The 15,548-nt window shown below is 41.6% G+C and overlaps 2 protein-coding genes across 2 annotated transcripts in view; one reads left to right on the plus strand and one right to left on the minus strand.

The window, feature by feature from the left end:
- The first annotated feature begins 2,220 nt into the window (after window positions 1–2,220).
- rwdd (RWD domain containing 4) lies at window positions 2,221–13,469 on the plus strand. The gene is made up of 8 exons (XM_005951281.3): window positions 2,221–2,405; window positions 2,942–3,022; window positions 3,228–3,337; window positions 4,280–4,430; window positions 9,438–9,546; window positions 12,525–12,574; window positions 12,698–12,700; window positions 12,787–13,469. Exons 1-8 carry the CDS (start codon window positions 2,382–2,384, stop codon window positions 12,817–12,819), a joined length of 561 nt encoding a protein of 186 aa, XP_005951343.1. The 5' UTR covers window positions 2,221–2,381; the 3' UTR covers window positions 12,820–13,469.
- A 470-nt stretch (window positions 13,470–13,939) lies between these two features.
- ing2 (inhibitor of growth family, member 2) overlaps window positions 13,940–15,548 on the minus strand; it is a 5,989-nt gene continuing 4,380 nt past the window's right edge. Inside the window, exon 2 of the mRNA XM_005951280.3 lies at window positions 13,940–15,118. Within this exon, the coding sequence (XP_005951342.1) occupies window positions 14,421–15,118 (698 nt within the window). The 3' untranslated portion in view covers window positions 13,940–14,420. The remainder of the gene's footprint in view (window positions 15,119–15,548) is intronic.

Raw genomic sequence — 15,548 nt, forward strand, 5'->3', positions numbered from 1 at the left:
GTCTTCCTCTGTGAATTCTTCCTTTTTTTCTTTTTTTTTCTTTTTTTTTTTTTCTAAGTAAATGCATATATCAATCACCTGGATCACCTGCTGAGAAAGAAAAAAGAAAGCAAGCAGAAGAGAACAAGAGTAATAGAATAAACAACATCACAATGATATATGGGAATATGACAGTAAATACTAAATGTTAAACATTATTGTGCAGCACATAAGATCAACAGACACAGTGTGCTTTGAGGTAGGAGCCAAAAAGGGTGTAGTTTGTGGGTGTGATCACCCGTGTGTACACCTGTGAGCATGGACGCGCTTGTTTTTTTAAAAGGTTCCTTCATGTAATGATCTGCTAGAGGGTGTGGGGGGGCCACAGCCCCGTCCTCCAGGGTGAAGCAGGTATGGAGGAGATCAAAACTCCAGACATCCAGAGGCCCCCAGAACACAAGAGACCAAGGAAGACCAACAGAGGGGCAGCCGCGCCACTGTCCCAGAAAGAGCTGAGGAGAGTCCCAGATGAGGGCTCACTCAGCAGCCGCGGAGCAGAAGCCAGGGGGAGTTGCAGTGACGCGCCCGTGAGCTCCGCCGGCAGCCAGCCGTGCCTGAGTGACCGAGCCCCAGGCCGAGAGGCCGGGGGCACCCCACCTCCGAAGTGGCCCGAGCGAGCCCCAGGCTCCAGGCCCCGATAAGCGGCCGCCAAGGAGTGAGCCGGTGTGTACCTGGACGCCCATCCCCGGACACAAAGAACCACCAATGCACCGATGTCTGAGGGGGTCCGCCACTGGCAGGGGAAGTGGTGGTAGGGGGAGATAGGCCTCCAAACCTTGGAGGGCCTGAGATGTCCCCAGAGAGGTGGCGCCTGACACCCAACCTGACATATAGACACAGACATACAGGCACACACAGATACAAACATCCATTCCCACCCTCATGCTCTCATATGCACTTACTCCACACTCAACCAACGTGGAGACAGACATAAAGAGACACTGTACACACAATCACACTCCCCAAGCGTACTCTACAAACTGGGTCTAGGTGCCCCCGCCCCTGGAGGGGGGAACTGAGGTCACCTCTGTAAATTCTTCCAAGAACGTTCTCTCTGCTCAGCAGACCTGGAGGTGCTGGCTCTTGTGTTAACTATATTCAACCAATAATGGCTTCTTTCTCTCATTTGACCTAATGTTCTGAAATGCTTCTGAGGGGACTGCAAACGTATTTTAAAGACCTTATAGTGCCGTATGAATAAAGCACTTTGCTCTTAGACTTCTGGCTTACCTGTGGTTCGTAGGATATTTAAAAGTAGTATGGGAGGCAGAGCCTTTAGCTTTCAGGCCTCTCTTCTGTGGAACCAGCTCTTAGATCGGATTCGGGAGATAGACACTAATTTTAAGATTAGGTTTAAAACTTTCCTTTTTGACAAAGCACTTCCACACTATGTCTTTGTTTTCGCTCGCCCCCCTCACCTCAAACCAGTCACAGTAGATAGCTGTGTTTTTCCTTCTCATTGTCACCAAAGTGCTTGCTCACAGGTGGTCGTCTGAAGCTTGGGGTTTCTCTTATAATTGCAGGGTCTTTAACTTACAGTGTTAAGTACCTTAAGGCGACTGTTGTTGTGATTTGGTACTACATAAATAAAACTGAATTGAATAAATGTGGTCTTAAAACCAATCAAAATATTAACAAAGCCCATTCAGATTCCTCTGTAATTTGAATATGTAAACCATTTGTCTTTGTAAATCATTTCATACTTTTTTTGTCTAATGTCAGCTACTTATAATAAAATACTATGCAAAAGCGCTGGCTATAGCTTGTTTTGAAAAACTATACCATTTAGTATTAAAACTATAAAGTGAGCATATTAGTAAGCAACGTAGTGGCTAAAAGTCTGTCATGATAATTTTTGCTGACGTGTTTACTGTAATCAGATATTTGTATATGTAATTTATCACAACATCAAAAAAAACATTTAACTCTTTTTTTAAACTTTATTATTTCTTTTTCAGATCAAAATACATTTTACTCTGGTTTTAGCTCTTCGTTTAATTGTTATGAATGACTACTGCCCCCGTGTGTTTAGAGCTCCTGCTCTTGTTTCTGCTTAAAGTTTTTTATTTATTTATTGACGATCTAAAAACAATCGAAAAGTCACGTGGGCCTTTCCAGCAACATTTTTTGCGGCATTTTGTCTTTAAATGACAAAAACGATGTTTGACAATTAATTTAAAGGTCAGGGGTACGTATACTACGCATGCGCGTGTTCAGATCTTGGTGTTTTAGTGTGAGCTAGAGAAGTGATAAAGTTTGAATGGCAGGAATGGGCTTTTAGGAGTGTGCCGTGTCCACGTCTGAAGCTCAGTACAGAGTGTGCAGTGCAGGAAAAGAAAAGTATGACAGCCAACGAGGATCAAGAGGTATGAAAGAACGCAAGAATGCTGTTAGCGTCTAACTGCTAGCTAGTTGACGGTAGCGTGACTGTTAGCATTGATCGGGGTGGTCTTCGGTTCCAGACAGCAGCCAAGTTAACAGACTGTTATTATTTCGGGTACAAAAGCTCAGCGACACTTTCCCAGCTCATCCCGGTTCAGATGTCGCTCACGACACCTTCCATTCAGAAGTCTACAAGGTTAATCTTGTACCTGCAGCGACAAACAGGGATTCAGCCCGTGTGTTAGCCGGCACACAGCAGTTTTCCACCGCTACTGTGTTGTTGCTTCTCCGGCTCCTTGTGATGGTGACTTATTTCGGCTTGGATACAAAGATCGTAAAAGCAATGAATTTAGCACATACGAGTGTATAAGGCCTTGTGACAGACCTCTGTCCTGCAAACCTTTGCTAAGCTAATGACTGCATTTCTCAGGGTTGTCTGGTAGCGTGCTGTCTGATGTGTTCTTGATGTACTTCAGTCCTGATGATATTCCTGTTACTTCACTTGTTTATGTGATCCCAGATGGAGCTCGAAGCTCTTCGCTCCATCTATGAGGGGGATGAATGTTTCAAGGAAATCAGTCCAGTTTCTTTCCAATTTAGGGTGAGTATGTCCACCGTACTGTCCAAGGCTGTGCAAAAAAGATTGTCTTCTGCAGTCCTCTAACATCCAGTTTCAGAACTATGGTCATAGAATTAAAACAAGAAATTTGAGCCATCATGCTCGTAGCTACTTTAAAACGTTAACAAACTTAAAGGCTGAATTCAGTGTCAGTAACCTTCTCGTCTTTTTGAATATTACACAAAAGGTAGGAGAACTCGAGGACAGCAAAGCATTCATTCTGGACATCACATGGCCTGAGACGTACCCTGAAACTGCTCCACAGATCTCACTTGAAGCTTTTTTCAACAACAGGATGTAAGTTCCAAGTATACTGATCCCTTGGTTTGTGTTAAATTCAAGTCTTTGAAGAAATGGTAAATGGACTGTTTCTTATGTAGAACCTATAGTCCTCATTCATGCACTTTTTTTTCTATGGTTAAGTGCTTTCTAATATTTGATTGAAATGATTCACTCCTCCATCAAGCCTCCAAAATTGGCCTTTTTCACTCTTTTGAAAGAGAAAACTATTTTCATGTAGTTCTTTCTAACCAGCTTGGTGTGAGCACTTTGTTCTTCAACGCACCCTGAATTCTGAGGGGGATTTTTGTCATTTCTCTGTGTTTTCAGTTTTATTTTTTTGTCCTGAATTTGTATTTGTTAAACCAAGATTTTGGACTAACAGCTCTTTTAGAATTAGCTGTTGATGGAAAAACTACTTTTGTTTGCTGTCAAACTGCTATCTTTGGCATTTTTCAGAGATTGAGCTAAAGAAATTAGCTGAATCTCTGAAACTATTTACAATAATGATATGTCATTTGAAACTGAACATACAGATCTAATGTTTTTTGCAACAGGCTGCTGGTAACAACGTGTCTGAAGATACAATTTAAAGTTGGTTTCTTTGCTATTTGTCATGTGTGGTCACAACACTAGTTTCATTGCTTGACTTTAACTGCTTGAATGGTTCATAGGTCAGGGTTAAAAGGCTTAAAAAAGCCCTTTCCTCTGGAAAAAGGTCTGAGGACCTGACCTGAAAGTAATTTAAAAAGAAGCCGATGGCCAAAGAGAAACTTTGAAAGACTCACAAAACACAGAACTTTTGCTTAAAAGAATATCAAAAATGGCTGTTTATAACAACAAACAAAGACTTTTGCACAGTACTGTATTTACAGTATTGGAGAGTGCAGGGTGAGACTGTGGCTGATGGATAGTACTTGAGGATTTTCTTTTCTTTCCATCATCTTGCTTTGAAAACAGCTCAGCAGAGACGAAGCAGCTGATCCTGGCAAAGTTGGAGGAGCAGGTGGAGGCTAACCTGGGTGCTGCAATGATGTACACTCTGTTTGAGTGGGCAAAGGAGAACCAGGAGACGCTCATGGAGAACCACAAGTCTATAGTAACGGCTGTGGTCAGTACATTATTATTTCCCGATATTACCATAATAAAGAACAGTGTTTCTTCCTCTGTGAAAAGTTTTGGTGTCATCCTCGACAGTACTCTTTCAATTCACACATTAATAATGTCTCTCTGATCTGGTTAAGATCACCGCCCCATCTCGTTGTCTCAGATCTACTTCTTCCCTTTCACTCTCCGTCCCCTCCCCCCGTCTTGCCACCATGGGGAGCAGGGCTTTCAGCTGCTCTGCTCCACAACTCTGGAATTCCCGACCTCCTGATTTAAGAAACATCTCTTCCTTCTCTCTCTTTAAGTCCCAACTCAAAACTCACTTGTTCAAAATAGCTTATCCCACATAACCTCCCACTCTGCTCTTTTATTAGTTTATGTCTTATGCTTTTACGATTGTGTGAACTGCTTGCTTTTATGTTGCTTTTTATTCTAATGTGTACAGTGACCTTGAGTGTTTTGAAAGGCGCTTTCAAATAAAATGTATTATTATTATCTATTAATTATCTAGTTGAATGATATGTATTACTGGTAGGTGGAATATGGCATTCTTGTTAGCACTGCATGCTAGTTTGCTCAGATCTCCAAAAGTTGATTCTGTTCATCTGGACGTAGCGTTTTGTGGGAGAAACGTTTCGATCACTCATCCAAGTGACTTCTTCAGTCTCAGCTGACTGCAGGTTTCCCCAATCTTATAAACAGTACATTTGCATAATGACTGAAACCAGCCCACTGAAGGAACAATGGGCTGGGAGGTCAGTTCCTTAATCTATAATTATGCAAATTCTCATGACCATTGATCAAAACCACTGATCAAAACCATGAGTACCATTACAGAGGTGGGGAATAGCTGCAATCACAGCATTGTAAGATGGTGACAGATGTACCCTTAGGCCCCCTCCTCGATTCAGAGATGGTCTTTCCCTTTTCACGTAAAGCTCGACGCGCTACGGTCCTCTTAACATCGCTGGCCCTATTTCAGGAAGCCGGTTTAGAAAACTCAGAGTGAAAAACGATACTCAGGGTTGAGTAACCCCGAACTGTCCAACTCGGAATATTCGGTTTCAGAAAGGCTGATAACAAGTAGTTCAGTCAACGCGGAGTTGCTTTAACCCCAAGTTAAGCGCGCGCACGAGGATACATAAAGCCCTGATTAGTGGAGCACAGATTAAGCGAGTCACCATGGAGACGGAGGGAAAGAAGGCGCGGTCAATGTATTTTACAGCGCTTGAGGCCGAAATTCTGATGGCAGCATATGCCGATAACATGCAAATTTTGCGGAAAAAAAGTAACACAGCCTCAGCTGCAAAAGAAAGGGAGCATGCATGGCAAAACATAGCCGACAGAGTCAATGCGTGAGTGTTAATTTAAACATTGATCTAGGGATTTCCACCCATTTAACACGTTATTTTATTTATTTTTTTTATTTTTTTTTTTGTGTGATCCCGTTGGCCTTGCATCAGATTGTGCTAACAGCAACAAAGTGCCCAACGGTTCCTGACAGAAGAATAAATTACCAAATTGACCATCCGCAAGCCATTTGCCGTAATGGTTCATCTCTGATTCACCTTTTATTGTTTATTTATATTTTCACCTACTGAATTACCGAGGACAGACCTTGAGCTGGGGAAAGCAAGGAAGATATAGAGGCGAGAAGATGCACAGCTGAGAAACACGTGGGAGAAGGTGCACGAAACTCAAGCAGAATCGTAAGCAGAAAAACACACTCATGAAAGAAAGGGAGATGCATGCATACAATCACCGACGATCATGCTGAGAGTTAATAGAAAACATTGATGCTAGAAGAGATTCCACCATATTAACACGTTATTTTATTATATTTTATTTTATTTGTTATTTTATACATTTTATTTTGTGAGTGATTTGAGCGCAGGTGCAACCCAACAGGCCCCAAACGTGTCCTGGCAGCAAGTAAAAATGAAATATAAAAATATAGTCCAAACAGGTAAGGTGTAATTGTATTATGAGCCATAGTGCTTGGTCTGTTTGTCCGATGTACAATCAATTGCAGTTAGAGGCTACATTAATTTTCTTTCTGTAAGCACTTATTGAAATTATCTGAGCACATTACAAGTACATATTTGCTTACTCTGTATGCTCAAATGTGACCCGTTATAGCCAACAGAAAAAAAGCGGAGGCCCGAAAAACAGGTGGGGGTCCTCCACCACCACCACTCACAGAGGCTGAGCAGTTGGCTTCCACATTTGTGATAATGTTGGCAGCATCACATATGATCTTCACAGTGCAGAGAACACAAATTAGCATCCATTACTATAATGAAATAATTTGTTAGTTTGAAATGCTACAGGGAACTATGTACCTGTACATTAATGCTGTGGAAAGACTTCCTGTTCACATAGTCTCCTTCATTTACTGAAGGAGCAATGATTGGAATGTGAGTGCCATCTGTACAGCCAATCACGCCTGGGAACCCTGAAAATAAATGTAAAATTTAAGTAGTAGTTCAAGTATCACCACATCATGAATTAAGTTTGTTCATCCTGATACCTGCAATTTTGTGGCATCCCTCTTTGATAAATCTTGTGGGTCTATGACCGGGGAACACCACAAACGAGTACAGGAGACGTTTCAGTGCAACTGTAACATTCCTGACTGCCCGACAGACGGTAGCCTTGGAAACGTGCTCAGCGTCACCAATATTGTACAGAAAGCTCCCGTTTGCAAAAAACCGAAGTGCAATACAAATAATATGTAATGAACTGAGAGCATGTCCGCGATGTGCCACATGCGTAATATTAGGCCTGAGGATGTTATTCAAGTAAATTATAGATTGTGATGAAAAACGTAACGTTCGCACAGAAAATCATCAGGAAATGATAAAATGTCCAAACGCGCTCTAATCACTCTCTCCCGGCGGAGAGCTCTGCGGAGAATTTGGGCTTCAACATCTACTGGCTCTTCAAGGAAGGGGCAGGCCATGTCTGACACTTCCTACAGTCAGGTTTCCGACAAAGAGGCGGAGAACGTCGGGGTTAGTTGAAGTAAACCTGCTAGGGGGCAGGTTAGCTTCACGGAGTGTGTCGTCATAGTAACTCACTCAGAATTAATCTAAACTCGCTTTGTGAAACCGAAAACCCAGAGTTTTCGTTAACTCAGGGTATACTTACTCAGAGTTTGCACTAAACCGGCTTCCTGAAACAGGGCCCAGGATGTTACATCCTCATCCTTGAAAGAGTGTCACTGGCCTGTAGGTGTAAATAGACTGCAGAGTCCTGGCCTGACGAGGTGGCTCTTCTGTGTTGTAGCCAGAGGTTGTTTGGTTTCCCCGATGTATAAATCCTGGCAATCCTCCTGCACTTAACAGCGTACACTATGTTACTCTGTTTGTGTCGGGGGACCCGATCCTTGGGGTGGACCAGTTTTTGGCGCAGCGTGTTTTGGGGATTAAAAGCCACAGAGACCCGGTGTTTAGAAAAAATGCATCTCAACTGCTCCGATACTCCTGACACGTACAAATCACTACAGGTCACTTAGTCAGCGGTTGTCCTTCTCTCCTGGATCAGCTGGAGCTTTCTTTAGGTGCCTTTCCAGCTTTGACAAAAGTCCAGCTGGGATAACCACATTTACTCAGGGCCTTCTTGCTGTTCTTCTGCCTCCCTGGCCGCTGTTTCAGTGGGGATGGTGTTCGCTCTGTGTTGTAGCGTCCTCACGACACCCAGTTTATGCTTCAGTGGATGATGAGAGTGAAACCTTAGATACTGATCCGTATATGTAGGTTTACGGTACACATCAGCTTTTAGATGTCCTCCATTACTGATGGAAATCTCACAGTCTAAGATGGCTAACCTGTCACTTTTCATATCCTCCCTGCTGAATTTGATGTGTCGGTCCACTGAGTTAATGTGATATGTGAATTGTGGTACATCCTGAGATTTGATTTTCATCCAGGTGTCATCCACATATCTGAACCAATGGCTTGGTGGTGTTCCAGGGTAGGATGGCAAAGCCCTCTTTTCCACTTCTTCCATGTACAAATTGGCCACGATGGGTGAAACTGGGGAGCCCATGTTTCTGCCTGTAGAACTGACCCTTGTATGTGAAATGGAATGAAGACACAGTTCAAACACACTTGGTCGATGCTGCTCTCGATGCTGGTCCTGTTGCTGAGGTTGGGGTCATCCTGTAATCTCTTACGGACTACCTCCAACATTTCCATGACTGGGATGCAAGTGAACAGAAATGTAACATTGTACGAGATCATGGTTTCATCTGCCTCCATAATGACATCTCTCACCTTCTCAACAAAATGCAGGGTGTTCTGGATGTGGTGTTCAGAGCTGCCCACCAGCTTGAGGATCGAAGCCAGAAACTTGGAGATGTTATAGGTGACAGAGTTGATCATGCAGACAATCGGTCTTAAAGGTGCATCCTGTTTATGTATCTTTGGTAAACCATACAGACTTTGTGTAGACTCCCCTGGGTACAGCCTGTGGTATGAGGTCCACTCAATAGCAATCTCTTCTTCTAACTGCTTCAGACAGTCTATCACAGTCTATAAGGGGGCCTAAGGGTACATCTGTCACCATCTTACAATGCTGTGATTGCAGCCATTCCCCAACTCTCTGTGAATGGTACTCATGGTTATTGATCAGTGGGTTTTGGTCAGTGGTTGTTGATCAGTGGTCATGAGTATCTGCATAATTAGGATTAAGGAACTGACCTCCCAGCCCTTTGTTCCTTCAGTGGGCTGGTTTCAGTCATTATGCAAATGTCCTGTTTATAAGATTGAAAGCTGCAGTCAGCTGAGACTGAAGAAGTCACTTGGATGAGTGATGAAACGTTTCTCCCACAAAACGCTACGAACAGATGAACAGAATCAACTTTTGGAGATTTACTTACCTGGATGATTGCGCGTGCATCAGGAAGATGCACGCTTTTGCTCAGAATTTAGTGTTTGACTGATTGGCTTGAGTCATCAAAGTTTGAGGGGAATAAACCCAAAATGATGATGATGTTGTTGTTGTGCAGACGCTGACATCAAACAGTGAGGTGAGTGAACCTGCCACAGCAGCAAAGAAGAAGGAAAAGAAAGAGCAGCTGACTAAAGCCCAGAAAAGAAGGATGATAAACAAAACAGGTACATGAAACTGTGTCCAGTAGCTCGTATTGTTGGATATGTTATAAAAATTCTGCCATATTCTTCTAAAAGCTCTTTAAAACAGTGCTGGTTTTAATTTGGGGATAATGGTAAACTTTTGTGCTCTGACTCTGAATTGGTCAGAGTTGGTCCTAGCACAGACGCCTGTGGAACTCCGTAATTAACCTTCTGGAATTCCTTTGAGTGATCTGGAGTGGACTCTAAAAGATTGATCATTTGGAGGATGCAATTACTGGTTAACTCAGAAAGATCAACTGGAGAAAAGGTCTAAATAAATATCAATGGTATTTAATGTACATACATACTTTTACATCTCTGAGAAGTTTATGTATTATTTTTTCTATAATGGTTAAAAATTTGTTTGAAAACATTTATGAGATCATTACTAATTGTGGTTAAAGGAATTCATTGCTGAGTGGATCTCTGACTCTTTGTCAGCCTGGCTACAGTGCTGAAGAGAAACGTAGGGTTGTTCTTATTTTCTTCAGTCAATCATGAACAGTAAGATGTCCTGGCTTTACAGCAGGTGTTTTTTATTTATTTATTTTTTTTATAGAGCAACTTTTTTTTTTTTCAGGTGAAGATTATCTAAATTATTGAGATTCCATCTGCATTGCCATATTCCTCTAGTAACTGATTGAAATTGAGGCTGATTATTATGACACAAAAACTATTCCTATTGATGACAGATTTTGTACTTTTTCCAAGGCTAAAAGAGTCAAGTCAATTATGGCTCTGAGATTAACACAAAGTAAAAGCACCACCAGCAAGGCTGTTGGAAACATTTTGATGGAAAATCGTTAGACTGCATATAAAGATGAACGTAGCTGTCATGATGTCCCTCGTTGGTTAGTGTTTCATAATGCATCTACAAGTGTAATAATTGTATTTATATACAGTTGTGATCAGATGTTTACACACACTTAACTTGGGTATTTATGCTGTGGTAATTTTGGGTGTGATTTGTTTAAACAGTTCTTTTTTCTGGGTGGAATGACTATACTGTATTAAGTAGTGGAAGTAATGGTTAAATCCCCTGCTGAATTTGTGAGTTTGCTCAGTTACAAATAAATGAAAAGCCTCTCATTTTTATGATAGTTTGAAATTCAAGTAACAGCATATCACCCAAAAATCCAGATAAACATGCCTCATTAATGTTATACATTGATTTGTGTGCCATTGAGTGAAATGAGTATTTGATCCCCAAGCAAAACATGATCCCCCGAGTGAGTACTTGGTGAGAAACACAGCGGTAAGGTGTTTCTTGTAGTTGGTCACCAGGTTTGCCACATCTGATGTTCTGTCTGTGTTCTATTTAAACTGCCATTTAAAAACTGGAGGCTGTTCATTTCATCAGTTATCAAACATACATATTCAGCAGGGTATCAAATAATTATTTCTTTCAATATATATCGTTAATAACTAAAAAATAAAACGCAGAAGTTTTAATTTATTTTGGATTTCCTCTAAAGTATGAATACAGGCTCAAATATACACTTGCACTCACTTAAACGTTTTAATAGGTGAATGCCTTCAACTTCTTGTCAACGATCATTAATGACTATGTTTGGCAGCACTCACTGGACTCACCAGTAGTCAGAACAATGGGGAAAGTTCAAGGAACTCATTCAAAAGCTAAGAAGGAAAACTGTAGTTGTAGAAGGTCTATTGGAGCCATTTCTAAACAAGTGCAGATTTCAGGATCATCAGTTTAAACCATTGTTCATTAATACATGTTATACGCTTTTGCCAAAAAATGGAAGACAACCCAAACCGTCCCCTTTAGCTGAGAGGAAATGAGTTGGAACAACTCAGGAAGTACTAAGGCTCAAGCCTGCCTGAAAGCTGCTGAAACACCAGCATCACTGTGCACAGTCCATTCACCATGGACTGAGAGGGTGCTGACCACAAAAACGTGGTCCAACCTTCCTTTATCTCAAAAGTTCCTGAAAGAGTAGTTGTCATACAGCTAACAGATGCAGAGGAATGGCTTATTTGAAGAGTTTCAGTCAGGTTTCAGAGCTCATCACAGCACAGAAACAGCTTTAGTGAAGGTTACAAATGAACTTATGGCCTCTGACAGTAAAGCCCTGAAAGCCTCACTGCAGCATTCAATACTGTTGACCATAATATTTTAGAAGTATTCAACTGCAGTGGTTTGAATCATATCTAATAGACTCCAATTTGTACATGTAAATGGAGAGTCCTCTTCACATACTGAGGTCAATTATGGAGTTCCACAGGGTTCAGTGCTAGGACCAATTCTGTTTACATTATACATGCTTCCCTTAGGCAGCATCATTAGAAGACATAGCATAAGTTTTCACTGCTGTGCAGATGACACCCAGCTCTATCTGTCCATGAAACCAGATAACACACACCAATTAGTTAAACTGCAGGAATGACTTAAAGACATAAAGACCTGGATGGTCGCTAACTTTCTGCTTCTTAATTCAGATAAACTGATGTTATTGTTCTCGGCCCTAACAATTTTAGAAGTATACTATCAAACCAGATGCTTACTCTGGATAGAATTACAATATTGGCTTCTCTTCACTGGCTTCCTGTTAAATCCAGAATCGAATTAAAAACATCCTTCTCATCACATACAAGCTCTTGAATAATGAGCCTACAGAGCACTTAACTCTCAGACTGCTAGGACTAGTGGTTCCTAGAGTATTTAAAAGTAGTATGGGAGGTAGCGCTTTTAGCTTCAGGACCCTGTTCTGTCCAACCAGCTTGCACGTTGGATTCGGGACACAGACACCCTCTCGACTTTTAAGACTAAGCATAAAACCTTCCATTTTTGACAAAATAATTACAATTGGATTAGATGGCCCTGAATTTTCCTCTAGTTATGCTGCAATAGGTCTAGGCTATTCATTAATATAACTGTCATTAGACAGCAGTAAGAGGTTTATAGGTTAGCTTCATAATATTCGAATTCCTGCTTTCAGATCACAAAGGTGAGCTGCCCAGAGGCTGGAACTGGGTTGATGTAATTAAGGTAGGTGTCTTTTAGTGTTTTACCACCAGATGGTGCACTTTGTTCCTTTAAGCACTGTTGTTACAACTTTTTTTTTAATCTTTGTCCTCTTTCCTTGGTCCCTGCTGCTTGACCACCCTCCAGCATGTAAGTGGCAATGGTTAAATGAACATTGTTTGCACATTGTCAACATACAGAGTGACTTACTGTTTCATTTTGCATCCCTGCTGCAGCTCAGTAAAACTGGAGGGAAAGATGAAGACTAGGTTGCACAGACAAGCTACGTGAGGCCGATGGTGTCTGTAATACTTCAGCTACATGCTCCACTCAACATGACTGCTTCCACAATGAGGACAGTGTGTAAAACTGGATCTGCTCACAATCCCAGTTAGACTCTTGACTGTAAGCTGAAAATGACCTGAAGGCTTTGCTGTGCTTGTGGTGGTTTACTACTTTTTTTTTTTTCCTTCCTCACTGCTAGTACAGCTACGGCCAAAGCTTTTAGCAGTCACGTCACTGCAAAATCAAATTTTTTTTTATTTTAAAACATTTTTGAAATTCATGAAATATCATAGAAACATGTTTAAAGACAGCAAAGTGTATGAAATTAACCTTTGGCCATAACTGTACATGAGACAGAGAGCACATTAGGCTTTTGTTGAAGAGTGAGTCTCCTGCTCTGTGGTCCGTCAGGGTGAAGTGTGCTGGAGTTTAACTGATCTACTGCCCAGCACTGAGCTGTTGGGGTTCTCAGCTGAAGCGTTATGCTGCTGTTACTGTGAGGTACCATGTGATGTGTTAAAAGCAGAGCTGCGTGTTACATTTCTCAATATTTTCCTATTTTGATAAATGTTCCTCTGCCCTTTGAATTGTAAAGCCAGAAGTTTTTATATAGAAATAAAATCGATTTTATCTACTGCTGGTCTCAGAACATCATTATTCATTGGCTTGTCTTGTGATAACACTGTTTTGTGCTGCAGTCAGTGTCCATTTCTTGGAGCTGCAAATGGTCATATAATTGACCTTCGTCTGAGGTCAATTATATCAGGGCTCTCCCATTGAATAAAAACTGACAAATATATATAAGACAATGCTGAGTAGAATATGTGCCTTGAAGAATGTGATGTGGTTTCTCATCTTTCTCAAACAAAAGCAGGTAATTCAGCCTTTTTGAAGGAAGGTGCTATGATGCATATCTATTAAAGATATCAAAGGAGCTTGGAAAGAAGAGAGACAGGACTTGAAGTTTTTTCAGTTCTAATACCAAATGTGGAAGAGTCCCAAATTTTAAGCCAGTGGTCCCTGAGAGCAGCACAAAACAAATTAAATCAAAACTAACTCTGGTCCGATTTTTGAATTGTTCACAAACGACAAGAGTATGTTAAATGAATTACAATACGTTGTTTTAATGATTATAAAAGGAATGTACACATTAGTGAATTGGTGAAAACAAATGACATCCAGTGTCCCGTCAACAGCCATCTCCTACATTAAATATCAGTCTCTTATAAACACATGTAGGTTATACTCTAGAAGCCATTCCTGTAGACACTGATTTCAGTCACTGAGTACAATAAAGAAAATTGCCATGTACACGTGGACCTTGTCCAGAGTTAAAGAGTTAAAAATTCAGTTGCTTATTGTTGTACATGAAAAAAGAAAACTGGTTCAAGCTGATGATTGTTGAAGTAGCTGGTGACCCTACAGACTTGGAGCACAAGTGTCAGCCCAAGTTAAATCCCAATTTGTCCTTGATTAATATTAAATTTGGTTGCCAATGGTGTTCGATTGTCCTCTTATAGCATCACAAGTGCTTGTAAATATGACTGACAGGATTGATGCCAGGCTGCTTTCCAGATACAGGTCACTACCTGGACCTGCGGTCTTTTCTGTTCTTATCTAGGCTTTTATCCATGGTCTTTTCGTTGTCCCCTCTGCATTTAGGGCAGTACCACTTTCCTTTGGGCTTGTAGGTAAGCCCCACACAAGAGAAGTGGAACCACTCAATGGGGCACTGATCATTGTCACAGCCGATCATTTCACCGTAGGACACTTGTTCACAGAGACAGTAGGTGGGCTCATTAGGATCAATGGCAAAGTCGACCGGTGAGGCATCTCGCTCTTGTTTAGCCTTACGTTTCTTTTTCTTTGCAGACTTGGACTTCTTCTCTCGGGGTGGAGGGAGGGACAGCTCTTCCACAGGGTCATCCAGAGAGCCATTGGCAGACTGGTGGCTGGAGTCACGGCTCTCGCTGTTGCGTTGACGTCGTGGGCGGCGGGTTGAGGTGCGTTCGGGGGCTGGGGACTCTTGGATGCTGGAACGCCTCTCTGTAGTGAGCCGCTCTGCCTCACTGGGCTCCTGGAGGCACAGGGAGTGAGAGTCCATTTGGCGGGAACGGTTCTCTACCAGTTCTGTCATCTGGGTCACTACATGGATCTTCTCATCACCAAGCTCCTGGCTAATGATGAGCGCTCTCTGTAGCTGGATCTGCAGACGTTTTCTCTGAGCTCCATCTTGCTCACCTTTGTATTTCTCAAACACATCATCCACTTCATTCAGCACATCTGTAAAGTACAGGACATAATAATTAATGGATGTTTTAAATGTAAAAAATATTATTAAAAGAACTTTTAATTCAGTTTTATTTACACAACAACAATCACCTCAAACAATAAGAGAGGAATCCCCCTATGAGCAAGCACTTGGCAACAGTGGGAAGGAAAAGCTCCCTTTAAAAACAACACAATCTTCAGCAGAATAAGACTCAGGAAGGATAGGTTTTTTTTTCCCGTGTTTCAATTCCTTAATTGCAGCTGTATTTTGAATATAGACAGGAAATAGGGTCGGGCGATATGGCCTAAAATCCATATCACGTTCTAATTTGAAGCATGTGTGGTAACGATATACAGGGAGTGCAGAATTATTAGGCAAATGAGTATTTTGTCCACATCATCCTCTTCATGCATGTTGTCTTACTCCAAGCTGTATAGGCTC

Source organism: Haplochromis burtoni, unplaced genomic scaffold, assembly GCF_018398535.1.
Source record: "Haplochromis burtoni strain Fernald_Lab_line unplaced genomic scaffold, NCSU_Asbu1 Contig_953, whole genome shotgun sequence".
Lineage (NCBI taxonomy): Eukaryota > Metazoa > Chordata > Actinopteri > Cichliformes > Cichlidae > Haplochromis > Haplochromis burtoni.